A 12,148-nucleotide genomic window follows, 5' to 3' on the forward strand; every position below is an offset into this window, starting at 1 on the left:
CAGTTTCTTCATCACGTGGATTCCTCAACTTCATAAGCAGTGACTCTTTCAACAAGCAATGGCTCTGCTCTATTTTTGTAGAAATAGCCCGCATTAGTGCACTATGAGCATATTCAATTGACATTTTACGGCTCAGTGGAGCTTTTCCATATAACCTATAGACCTAGCCTATGTAGCCATATTGGAATCCTATACTTGCTTTCATATTTGAAGTTGATTATTGACAGTAACAAAAAATAAATAAATAAAACTGAGTTAGCCTATAAAGGTGAATGATTGTTTGATTTTGTATTTTAGGACTATTATATTTGTACTGTTTGTTTTTCGTATGTGGTATAAAGGTTAAGTATAATGAGCTCAAGCTTCAGCCTCAACCTTTTCAATCGATAGTTTCTTTCCTTATTTGATGTTATTTTTTGCGTTATCTATGTAAAACAAGGACCAAATAAATTACATTAAAAATTTAATTAACTTGCTGTTTCCAAGATGGAAATATTGATCATCATCCCTCATTGAATGTATTGATTGCTCTCTTCATTAGTATGCATTGATCGCTGTCGGTAATTACCTGCCTGTGTGTTTGAGTACAGCGCCCCCTGCTGGATAAAAAGGGAAGCGATTGGCGAGCGAAGTGCCACCGTGTCCACACAGCAGTGAGCCTCACGATACGTTACCTGAGCCTGCGGACGTCTTGTTTACAGTGGTCGTGCCAGGCCCGGGAAGTCGTGTCGTATCAGCAACGTGTTTTATTGCCCACATTTTTATTCTTTCGTTACAAGGGTCATTATATGAAACCTCCAATCTGGATCGAGGCGGTAACAACAGGAAGAAGAAGATAGAGGAATTCTCTAGGTCTTCTCGGGAGAAAATAGTCCAGTCGAAGAACAAAATGTTCTCCAAATTTACGTCCATTCTCCAGCACGCTGTGGAAGCGGTGAGTTGTTTAAACATATCTAAATTACGTATTTTATCCATTGGTTTGTCTGTGTGTTATGTTTCTATTGTGGTTGAAATGGGCCTTTGGTCACCCAGACATAACGTCAGCATACGTTGCTAACTAGCGAGCTGACCAGTTAGCATAAGCTAATGTTAGCGTTTTGTGTTTGTGCCGTTACATTGTCTCTCCTTATCATTTACAGTGTACTTGTGGGTGTGTATGTTTGTCTGTTCATTAAATATGACCAACTAACATATCTTCACATTGCGCCTGTCTTCCCTGCAGCGGGTCATCTGTGTGAAAGGAATCTTGGGCAAGCTGAGCTAGTTTGACGCTAACGTTAGCCGGTGATAGCTTCATATCTCGTTTCAAACAGCAGCGTCTTATCATGAGTACTGGTGTTGAAATGGTGGGGCAGCTTAATTTGATGTTTCGCAAACGTTGTAACCTTAACATTAAAGGATTAGTCTGCTTGTTAACTAACACAGTGTTACACGTTAGCCAGACAGCTAACTAGCCAGAAACCAGTAGCTACCTGCCTCAAAACTAAACTGATCTCAAGCTCCTACATGTCAAGTAATTTCAACTATGATCGTTTGGCAGGTGATCCACATGACTTCAGGCGTAGATGTGAGGAAAAAAAATCTAGCTAGTATTATTTATTATATTGCGTACGTAAATAGTCATGAAAAGTGCGAAGCTGTATGTCACTTGTGAAAGTTATGACTTCATGGAAAAACCTTCTAAAAGCTGCTTGGTTTTGTCAACTTTCTCATGCCTCAATACACTGAAAGTAATCTTGTAATAGTGCTTTTAAATGTCAGTGAAAAGTAGAAGAAAAATTCAGTGAAAACTAGGAGACTATGCCAGATGTACACACCTCTTCCTCACCAACTATAATTATACCAACCACCTCTTTACTGGCTTTGAATTATAGGTGAAGACCTATAAGGGGAAGCCTTTTTATAATAGTGTTTCTTTGGGGGATCCCAATGTAAACATACAATATGTTAATGTTTATAATCTTTCTTTTTCAGCTTGCTCCGTCGCTGCCATTGCAGGAGGATTTTGTCTATCACTGGAAGGCCATTACACATTATTACATCGAGACTTCTGGTAAGAACAGTCTTTTAAGACTAACATAAAACCTGCTCTGATTATGAGACAGTATTCCAGGTAGATGATGGGCTGGTTGTTGCCATTGTTTTGTACTGGTGGTCAAATGTTTGAGAACAGGTTTAGGAAACTTGGTTCACTACAATTTTCTCATGTGTTTATGTTCACTATACATTATTAGTATGTTAATAATTTAAAATGCCTGTTACAAGTAAGCAGATCCTAAAGAGGCTCCTTAAACTTGCTTACCTCATCTAACCAGCATCTAAAAAACATACTCCAAATCCATTTGGTTAAACAGAAAAGCAATCAAATTACAGAATTAGTTAAGATACAATCAGATCATTTATAATAACACTTGCTGATGATGGACTCATCAACAGCTGCTCACTTGGCACCATTTTATAAAAAAACAAAAAAACAAACACAGGCAGTATAAAAGAAATGGTTAAAAGAAAATCCAGATGGAAAAGCACACTTAAGTATTCTGGGAATGCAATGCTGATCGAGTTTGCACTGGACTTCAACTCTGTCCGGACCACAGCAGCTCCTGAATATCAAACTGCTTCCTTCACATTTGCCTGTGGGATCTGTGCAAGGAGAACTCATACGCCCTGCATCTGTGTCCGGTTGCAGCTGTGAAACACTTGGTGGTTAAACCCCATCATTTAAAAGTTTGACTCATTGGAGTTCAAGACCAGCCTGAACCTTCCACTGACTGTTTGACGTCCACTTTCTGTATATTTTGGGCCAGGAAACACTCCAAATGCAGTTCTAGCTGCTGAACTTGTTTTTAGGGATTTGCAGACTTGTGACTGAAATGAGCTAGATCTAAGAATATGAGGTCACTTTTGAGCAGCCTGGCCTTCATCAGCCCACATGATTACTGTTTAAAGAAATGATTTAATTTAATCCTTTTTAGTGAAAGCTGTTGTTGTGAAAAGGGTTATTTCACACATGTTATTCTGTCATACTAACTATGTTTTTGGCAATTTGTTGACGTATTACATTCAGTATGACATGCACACATATTTCTTTTAATGTTTTGCTACTAGGGCACATCCTTTTCTCTCATGCTCCCTTCATTTACTGGGTTAAGTTGTTGCATTAAGTGACAGTTTGTAGCAGAACAGAACACTTTCTGCATGTGCAACACATATGTGTTCAAATGTGAAAGCTGCAGTAACACTTTACTGTGAAGCCACTTAGTGAACTGTAGAATGGCAGTAAGGTTCACTAATGCTACCAAAAGTAGGCTTGATGAGTTGATTTGAAACTTTGGAAGGATTAAATATATTTCATAACTTCTGACAATGAACAATAAAGGTGCAGCATCTGGAGTTAAATGAACACACAGGAGCTATGTAGTTTTGTAGGTGTGCTTTTATTTGTGTGGTGGGAAAATAGACAGTTTGCACAGGTGAAGAAGAAGAACAAGCTGGAGAAGCTTTTTAAACTTCAGGAAAATCTTAAATTTCCAACATGAAATGAAGATTAGAAAAGCCTTGTCCTTTCTGTACCTGTCTATCTTTGAACATACTGAGGTTCTGACATTTTTTCTTTTTTTCGCTGACAGATGACAAGGCTCCGGTTACAGACACCAACATCCCATCCCACCTGGAACAGATGCTGGACATCCTGACCCAGGAGGAAGCGGAAAGGGAGTCTGGAGAGACAGGCCCCTGCATGGAGTATCTCCTGCACCATAAGATCCTGGAGACGCTCTACACTTTGGGCAAGGCAGATGTAAGGCAGTCATGCTTTGGTAACTAAAGAAATTACACTTTCAAGGACATATGTATCACCAAATGGCATCTTTACATGTGATATTGGCTGAAAGCTAGTGACAGATGTCCTTGATTATTGGTTTTTAGCCCACAGCAGTTGGTGGAGGGAACGCAGCACTGAGAATCAAGAGATAGCTGCAGTTTAGTTGAATTAAAATAACAAATGAATCTAACCATTCAAATAAATTCTAACACGATCCTTTGGTATGTTTTCTCATCAGTGTCCTCCTGGGATGAAGCAGCAGGTGCTCACCTTCTACACAAAGCTATTAGCACACATTCGTCAGCCCCTCCTTCCACACATCAATGTCCACAGACCCGTACAGGTGAGAAGCGTTGCAGTGTGAATTTCATTTTGTTTTTTTGACATTCCTTTCCTTCAAATCGGTTTTCTAAGTGACGGGTTATGTAACTTTTTTTTCTTTTTTTTTTTTTTTTCTGTGACATTCCTCTGTCAGAAACTGATCCATCTGTGCGGGGAGGTGCTGGCTGCTCCCACAGAAAACGAAGAGATCCAATTCCTTTGTATAGTCTGTTCCAAACTGAAGCAGGATCCATACCTTGTTAACTTCTTTCTTGAGGTAGGTCACTACGACACCAAGTAGAGAAAAAGTTGAGCTGCACGTTCATAAATATTCATCTGTATCTATTTCTAGCCCTAAAGCCTTTCAGGATTTTAAAGCACATACTTCAGAGAATATCTCTACTTGCAGAACAAGTCAAAGAGACCTGAGACGAGGAGTCATGGAGGGTCAGAGGGGCTGAAGGAGAACGTGTTGGCTCCAGACACAGGTCAGTCTCCTGCAGAAGAACAGGCTGCACGCCCAGAGGAGCCTCAAGCTGCAGCTGCTGCCTCCAGCTCCAGTCCAACAAACAACAACAATAACAGCAACAATTACAATCTGGTCACCTCCCTGCTCAACCTCACAAAGAGCCCGGTGAGTGACACACATGCAAGGACTTTGAGGGGGGATTTAAGTTATATGTATAATATCCTTTTCTCTATTTGAGTGTGACAGCCTGTATTCATGAGTTGTCTATTTCTCCCCTCCTCAGGACGGCAGGATAGTGGTGAAAGCATGTGAGGGTCTGATGCTGCTGGTCAGTTTACCAGAGCCTGCAGCTGCCAAGTGTTTAACTGAGAACACCGAGCTGTGCGAGCTCCTGACTGACAGGCTGGTCGCTTTCTATAAAGCCCTGCCACAGTCCATTGACCCCTTGGACATTGAGACAGTGGAGTCGGTCAACTGGGGGTACATTTCTTCTCATATATAACATTTCCTTGTTAGTTTCTTAATTGAGTGAAATTAAGATGGTGGTTTAATTGTTTGGCCGTGTCCTAGATCATAAGTAAATCAATCAAACCTGTGCTGCTGCTGCTACTGTAAAACACTGCTTTCATACATTATGCCAATCACGTAGCCTGTAAATGACACCATTTGTTAGGACACAATTTGAATTCTACTTGCAGAAAGATTTTATTATTCAGAGCCGCTTATCTTCCTTTTTCAGTCTGGACGTGTATAACCTGAAGGAGGATGCTGCTGTCTTCACAGGAAAAAGAGCTCTCATCTCCTTCCTGTCCTGGTTAGATTACTGTGACCAGCTCATCAAAGAGGCTCAGAAGGTTCTTTTAACAATTCTGACTCACTGTGTTTTGATGTGTCATATTGTAGCCTGAAATTGACAGAATAAAAAGAACTTTGCTTTTGAAAGTCCCAGAAGGCTGAAGCACTCTTTTTTCCCCCCTTCATTGTTTTTTTCCCCCTTCACTGTCTTGCAGTCGGCAGCGGCAGTGATGGCAAAAGCAGTGAGAGAAAGGTTCTTTGTGTCTATCATGGAACCACAGCTCATGCAGACGTAAGTCCCGTCCTGACTCATCCATTAATCATCTTGTATTGAAATTCTTCTCGGTCTCGTCGGCGCCTTACACGTGTCGTGACTTTGCTGGCGATTTTTGTTTTCGGTAGGTCCGAGGTGGGCATCCTGACCTCCACGGCCCTGCTCAACAGGATCATCAGGCAGGTGACATCAGAGGCTCTGCTGCAGGAGATGGTTTACTTCCTCCTGGGAGAGGAGAAAGAGCCAGAGACGGCAGCGACCATCGCCCAGTATCCACTGAGGCACAGACTCATCGAGCACTGCGACCACTTGTCAGACGAGGTTCTTATCACTTAATCATTATTACCCAGGTTGTACCAGGATGTGCTAATGAATTCATCCTCAACATCTTCTGTGTCTGGCTAATGAGTCATTTGAAGCTTTTTCTTAATTGCACTCTTTCTCTTATTAATGTGCTTTCAAGAATATATTATAAATCCTTCTTGTTCAGTATTCAGAAGTTTAAATGACCATCTGCCCTTCCAGGATTCGAGTTGAAGTGAATTTTGTGATCAACCCAAAGCACATGAATTTTAATTAGTGTCTGAGCCATTGCAAACATTTTCATCACACAAAAGAAGGATGACTCATGTCTTTGATGTTTTTTAAAGCAGCATCTGCCTACTTTCTCTAGGCGGACACTTGGCTTGTAGCTCTGGGTTTACAGTGAGAGTTAAGCATCTTTCCCTCTTCTCCGTCCCCCCCCCCCAGATCAGCATCATGACCCTGCGGCTGTTTGAGCAGCTCATCCAGAAGCCCAACCAGCACATTCTGCACAGCTTGGTGTTGCGTAGCCTGGAGGAGAGGAACTACCTGGAGAACAAGCCGCAGGAGGAGCGGGAGCCTTTAGAAAACGGCCAGCCTCACGACGCCGTGTAAGGACCCCGCCTCTGAACTTTGACCCACCCCATCCCCAACCCCTCCTCTTAGACCTCACCCTGGAAAATCCTCTGCACACACACACAGCAGTGCAAATAAAGTGAATGCATCAACTAGCTGTGTTTCTCAGACCTGCCACCACTGCAACTGTCGTGTGTTTGATTTGATAATTGACTGATTAAGACAAACTTAGTAAGAAATGCATTCTTGTTTATAGTCTGTGACATTTCACACAAAGTCACTGAATGCAGCACTGCAATACTGGGTTTATGTGATTATTATTAGTCATGAGATCACAGAGGAATGTCAGTGTATCATTGATTTACGTCAACAAACATATTCTTCCAGTAAATACACCATTTGTAACACGCATGTCAAAGTAAAACTCGATTCTCTCCAATCACTTCACAAATGATACAACTGAACTCAGAGATGGCAATGCAAGCCCTAACACAAGCTCTCCAACACTTTCCTTTTAACTCGATACAAGACAAAATTGACATTTAACTTTTTAAAACCAAACAGAACAAAAGTTTTATAAATGTGTACTATTGCAAGCAGCAGCAGCACAGAGGTATTCATCATGTTAGGAAGTTTGTCAAAAAATACATGAAATGTAAAAAGTGTTAAATTGCTGCTTTAATAGATCTCTAAAATCAGTGATTAGATTTGGAGAATGTTCTTAGTTTTGTTTTTAGTAAATGTGTGTTGTGCCTACAGAGACCTTGAGGAGGATCCACTGTTTGGTGATGACCTCTCTCCAGACAGCAGGCTGTCTGGTTCTGATTGGCTCAGCTCGTCTCCACAACAGAGTCCCGACCACACAAAGTCTGAAGGGAAGACGGAGGTTCACAAGATTGTCAACAGGTACAAATATTTGCTCATGAGACAACGTACATTATGTTGATGTTACTTTTTAAATTTGAGCTTAACTGTTGAATTGTGTTGTCGGCAGTTTTCTGTGTTTGGTGCCCGATGAGGCCAAGTCATCGTATCATGTTGAAGGCACAGGCTATGACACCTACCTCAGAGATGCACACAGACAGGTAATCTGCTCTCTTCCTTCATTAATGATGCGTTCTCTCATCAGTTTTCTGCTGTGTATATCAGATACTAATTGTATATGAATTGATCTCCTCAGTTCAGGGACTATTGTGGGGTCTGCCAGCGGTGGGACTGGAGGGGCAACCCAAAGCCGTTTGAGAAGTGTAACTTGGAAATCCCGTTCTTTGAGGGCCACTTCCTCAAGGTCCTCTTCGACAGGATGGGTCGCATCCTAGATCAGGTGAGTTTGGTCCCACCACATGGAAGTTTCCCCCTTCATGCTTTTCAACAGTAGCAGAGCACCACAGACAAATGATGAACACAGCTGCAGAAAGTTCACATTGTAGTCTACATAATAACCACGATGAACACAAACCGTGCTCTGTCTCTCTCCTCTGCTCTTTGTGTCTGTGCCTGTTTGCACAAGGGAAAGGCTGAGCTACACACACACACACATACACACGCGCACACACACACACACACACAGAGGACAGGATGAAACCGACTTAAAGTTATACTTATCTCAACTCTACTGTGACTGCTCACTTCCGTAAATGCAACAAAATCCGTCAGTAAGGAAGGCGGCAACAAAAATGTATCAAACAAGCCAAACATGAACTTAAATTCAAAGTCTTTGACAGTGGTCTTGTTGATAAGAAGGACCTTGTGTTTGATGTTAATTAGTTTACATATAAAAAAAGATGATCTGGTTGTTACACGCTAGTTTACAATAGATAAATATATTCTTTATTGTAGGGATGGTGACTGCTGTAAACCTCTGCGCTGTCATCTTCTCAGTTTTACTTTTGTAGTAATAAAATGATCAGTTATTATATCGGCCAAAGCAAACGCATAATTATCTTGTTTGAATCATAGTAACTTAGTCTATTATTATCTTTATTGGCTGTTTAATTTTACATCAATGAATCTGTAAAAAAGCTATGTGGGCCTCTAGAGCCCTTCTGGTGTCAAAGGCTTGTGGTAAATGATGGTGCACCTGACTCTCTGCTCATCTGGAACAATTCTGTGGTAGTTTGAAGTTATTTCATTGCCAGTATGTGCAATACAGGTCCTGGCATGGTGAGCTCTGCACACACACAACAGCTCGGCTGCTAGAAAAAATCCCAGGGAAACACTGCCCACACTGCCAGTATGAAAACATCTGTATTCATCTCAGTTTTACTTTTGTAGTAATAAAATGATCAGTTATTATATCGGCCAATGTATGAAAACATCTGTATTCATACTGGCATCATTCAAAATAGCTGCATGTTGCAGTGCTAAAATGTCACACTGTTCAAGCTCTATAGAAATCACATGCATTTTTTGCTTTTTTATCAAATCATTGAGGCAAGTAGAAAATGCATCAAACTAATAAACACATTTCCAAGGTAAGGTTTTGTAAGAGCCTGAGCTAGTTAGTCCGGCTTAACATGAACAACTAGATTCCATGTGATAAATGAAGTTTTCCGCAAGCAAATCAGCACAATCTCTTCATTTAAGATCCATCCGAGTCACAGACGAGGCCCATCATTTTTTTTTTAGAGGCTGAAAAGAGGTTTTAACTCAAATTTAATATCCCCAACGCTCCCGTGATGTTGTTTCTTCTCGCTGCCAGAGAACGCTGTGCAGTGCAATTCACAGTAAATGGTGAGCACAGCTTAAAAAATGCCTTCACTAATGGAAAGTGGAAAGAAAAATGTAGAGAGAAACTGCAAATTAGCTGCTGATGGGGCGTTCTTTTTTCAAATAAAATAAAAAGAAACAAAAATGATGAAACCTGCTTGACAAACTGTTCGATGGGATTTGTGAAAATGACTAATTTTCACATTTAAAAGCTAAATGTGCCTCTTGGCAGCCCCTGGGTCACTTGTGGTATTCAGCAAATCAAATCAAAAAGCGGGTGCTGTAATAACTGCTGCATCTGTCATCTAAACAAACTGACAGCTATCTCCTCTTTTCTTCTAGCCCTACGACGTCAACCTGCAGGTGACCGCCGTGCTGTCCAAACTGTCTCTGCTACCGCACCCCCACCTGCACGAGTACCTGCTGGACCCTTACATCAACCTGGCCCCCGGCTGCAGGTCTCTGTTCTCCGTCATCGTCAGGGTAAGACAGTGTAGCTGCTTTTTGACCGCTGCTAGACATCGGTCCTGTTAGTGCAGGTGTTTGTTTGAATCTCACTTCCTATTAGTCTGATGAGCATGCTTGACCTGCTTCTTTACTGCAGGAAAACAACACCTAACACCTCTCAGACTACTTTTTCCTGTAGAAATTCACTTTTCTTACAATAAAGCTGTTAAAAGGCAGGTGGAAGCTGCTACTGTTCTTGTTGATGGTGTTGTATGTTTACGGTAATTACAGTAATGTCGGTGCAGTACTGATTCAGTGGTGAAGCAGTAACTGTTTGGTTTTGGTAATTACTGCCTGTGTGTTTCAGGTGGTTGGCGATCTCATGTTGAGGATTCAGCGCATCCCAGACTTCACCCCCAAACTGCTGCTTGTGAGGAAGAGATTACTAGGCTTAGAGCCAGAGGGGATAAAGTACGTACTTCCCTCACGGTTCCTTCCCCCCCCTGCTAGCTCTTTACTTTTCTGATTTGTAAAAGCACGTTTTTAATCTGCCTCGTCTGTTCTTTCAGCATCGACCACATGACTCTGCTGGAGGGGGTGATCGTGCTGGAGGAGTTCTGCAAGGAGCTGGCAGCCATCGCCTTCGTCAAATACCACGCAGCTGCCTCTTCCTCGCCATAATCTACCTGCTGTTCATCCATCTGCCTCGGCCAGACAAGACAGGTCAGGAGAAAACTGGGCCTTTCGTGGGGTGTTTGGCGGCACCGGTGGCACAGGGTCGACAAAAACTTTTACCACCCCACAAAGACTGTTAACGCCCCCCCCCCCCACACACACACACAGATGGGATTCATTACTCCCAGCTTCTGGCCGCTCGGGCGACATCATTTAGGAAAAAAAAACAAAGAGAGGAAAAAAAAAAGTCTTTGGTCTCATGTTTGAGCAGGTCAGAGCACAGACACTGCCCAGCCAGCAGAGGAACGACAGGTGAAGGAGGATAGGAGGTGGAGGCACAGAGAGACGTTCACTGGACTCTTTTCAACCTTCAGCATTTTCTCTCACTGCCCCCTTCCCCCCTTCCCCACCAGCCAAAAGATGATAGCCCTGTAATTATTATTTCATGGAGAAGAGACGTTTGTGTATTTATTTCCAGTCCCATCATCGCCCATTTGTAAAGATCATTGCCTTAGTGTGGAATCACACCTTTCAGTTACAGATTGTTTCCTTTTGAAACATTTTTATCTTTAAACCCCCTCGTGTGTTGTCTGTTTTGATGACAAGAGGCTGTAGACACCCCTTCATATACCTGTAGTTACATCAATATCCAACTGTAGTATTAATGATACTACGCTCATTTTAAATGCCAAGACCTCGTATTTATTTGTTTGCTTTCAGGTTGCCTTTTTAACCAGTGTCGTATTAAGATATAAAGAATTTAAAGCAGTCCAAGTAATGACTGACAACGGCAGATTGCTATTTACTACATTTGTTTTCCCTCTTAACTCGGTTTGTCTTTGTTTGTGCTGTCAAAGCTCATCTGTAATCCCCCCCATCACCCAAAGATGTCACCATCCAACGCATTTCGTTAATGAAATGGTGAATTTAGCAAATGATGTGAATTTGCACATGGACCTCATGACATTGCACTCGTTACATTTTTCAAGTTAATTCATGTTTTTTCTTTTTGGATTAGTTTAAAGGAAAATGATAAGGTGGCATTTGTGGACAGAAACATTCGCTTTAGTTAGAAACATTTATGTTCTCCAGACCCAGTGTTGCATTTCTCATGCACCAGTGTTTGTTTTATCCAAGGGATACTCGCTATTATTTTTATATCCACTATAATTCTCTTTGATTTGTCTTCATGGAAGGGATGCAGAAGAGCAAACCTCTTGATTCTATTGATTAGTGTCTTAAATACAAGATTACTTTAGGACATACTGTAGTTTACAGTACAGCAATGGCTCTCAACCCCTAAAAACAAAGCTAAGTCTAACTTGAACCCTCTGTTACAGGGTGTATATCTACAGTTCAACCAATATATGATTCTAACTTCTCAGATTGATTTCATCTGAAGAATCTTTAGAGGCCTGATGAGATGAGATTATCTAATGTAAGTCTGAACAAAAATACACCTTCTGATTCTGTTAATTAGCTGTTGTTGTGGGACAGGTGTGGTCCCATCCTCCAGTTTGGAAACCATTGTTTTACAATGTCAAGAGGTTATCAGGACTTCCTCTGAGGTGTTGCGTTTACTAGCAGTATTGTATTCATTATGATCATGGATGACGCAGAAATGTATTCATGTTGCTGTGTATTACTGGAACAGGTTTGCTTTGGTTGTGTAATAATCGGTTGGGTGTTTATAACTTTAAATCAAAGTCTAGCATCAATGATGCAGTGATTCATTATATAATTTTTTTTTTAATTA

The 12,148-nt window shown here is 41.4% G+C and overlaps 1 protein-coding gene across 1 annotated transcript; it reads left to right on the forward strand.

The window, feature by feature from the left end:
* The first annotated feature begins 664 nt into the window (after positions 1-664).
* On the forward strand, positions 665-12,140 carry fhip2a (FHF complex subunit HOOK interacting protein 2). The gene is made up of 17 exons (XM_062431082.1): positions 665-934; positions 1,975-2,053; positions 3,630-3,799; positions 4,062-4,166; positions 4,299-4,421; positions 4,554-4,778; positions 4,897-5,093; positions 5,353-5,467; positions 5,624-5,700; positions 5,811-6,003; positions 6,433-6,596; positions 7,321-7,467; positions 7,556-7,646; positions 7,742-7,885; positions 9,613-9,753; positions 10,085-10,188; positions 10,287-12,140. Exons 1-17 carry the CDS (start codon positions 890-892, stop codon positions 10,396-10,398), a joined length of 2,232 nt encoding a protein of 743 aa, XP_062287066.1. The 5' UTR covers positions 665-889; the 3' UTR covers positions 10,399-12,140.
* The last annotated feature ends 8 nt before the right edge of the window (positions 12,141-12,148 follow it).

This window comes from Scomber scombrus, chromosome 12, assembly GCF_963691925.1.
Source record: "Scomber scombrus chromosome 12, fScoSco1.1, whole genome shotgun sequence".
In the NCBI taxonomy this organism is placed as follows: Eukaryota; Metazoa; Chordata; class Actinopteri; order Scombriformes; family Scombridae; genus Scomber; species Scomber scombrus.

Coding starts and splice junctions, on each gene's coding strand:
- fhip2a (XM_062431082.1), top strand. CDS start 890: ATGTTCTCCAAATTTACGTCCATTCTCCAGCACGCTGTGGAAGCG. Junction 935..1,974: donor TCCAGCACGCTGTGGAAGCG/GTGAGTTGTTTA, acceptor TTTCTTTTTCAG/CTTGCTCCGTCGCTGCCATT. Junction 4,422..4,553: donor TTGTTAACTTCTTTCTTGAG/GTAGGTCACTAC, acceptor CTCTACTTGCAG/AACAAGTCAAAGAGACCTGA.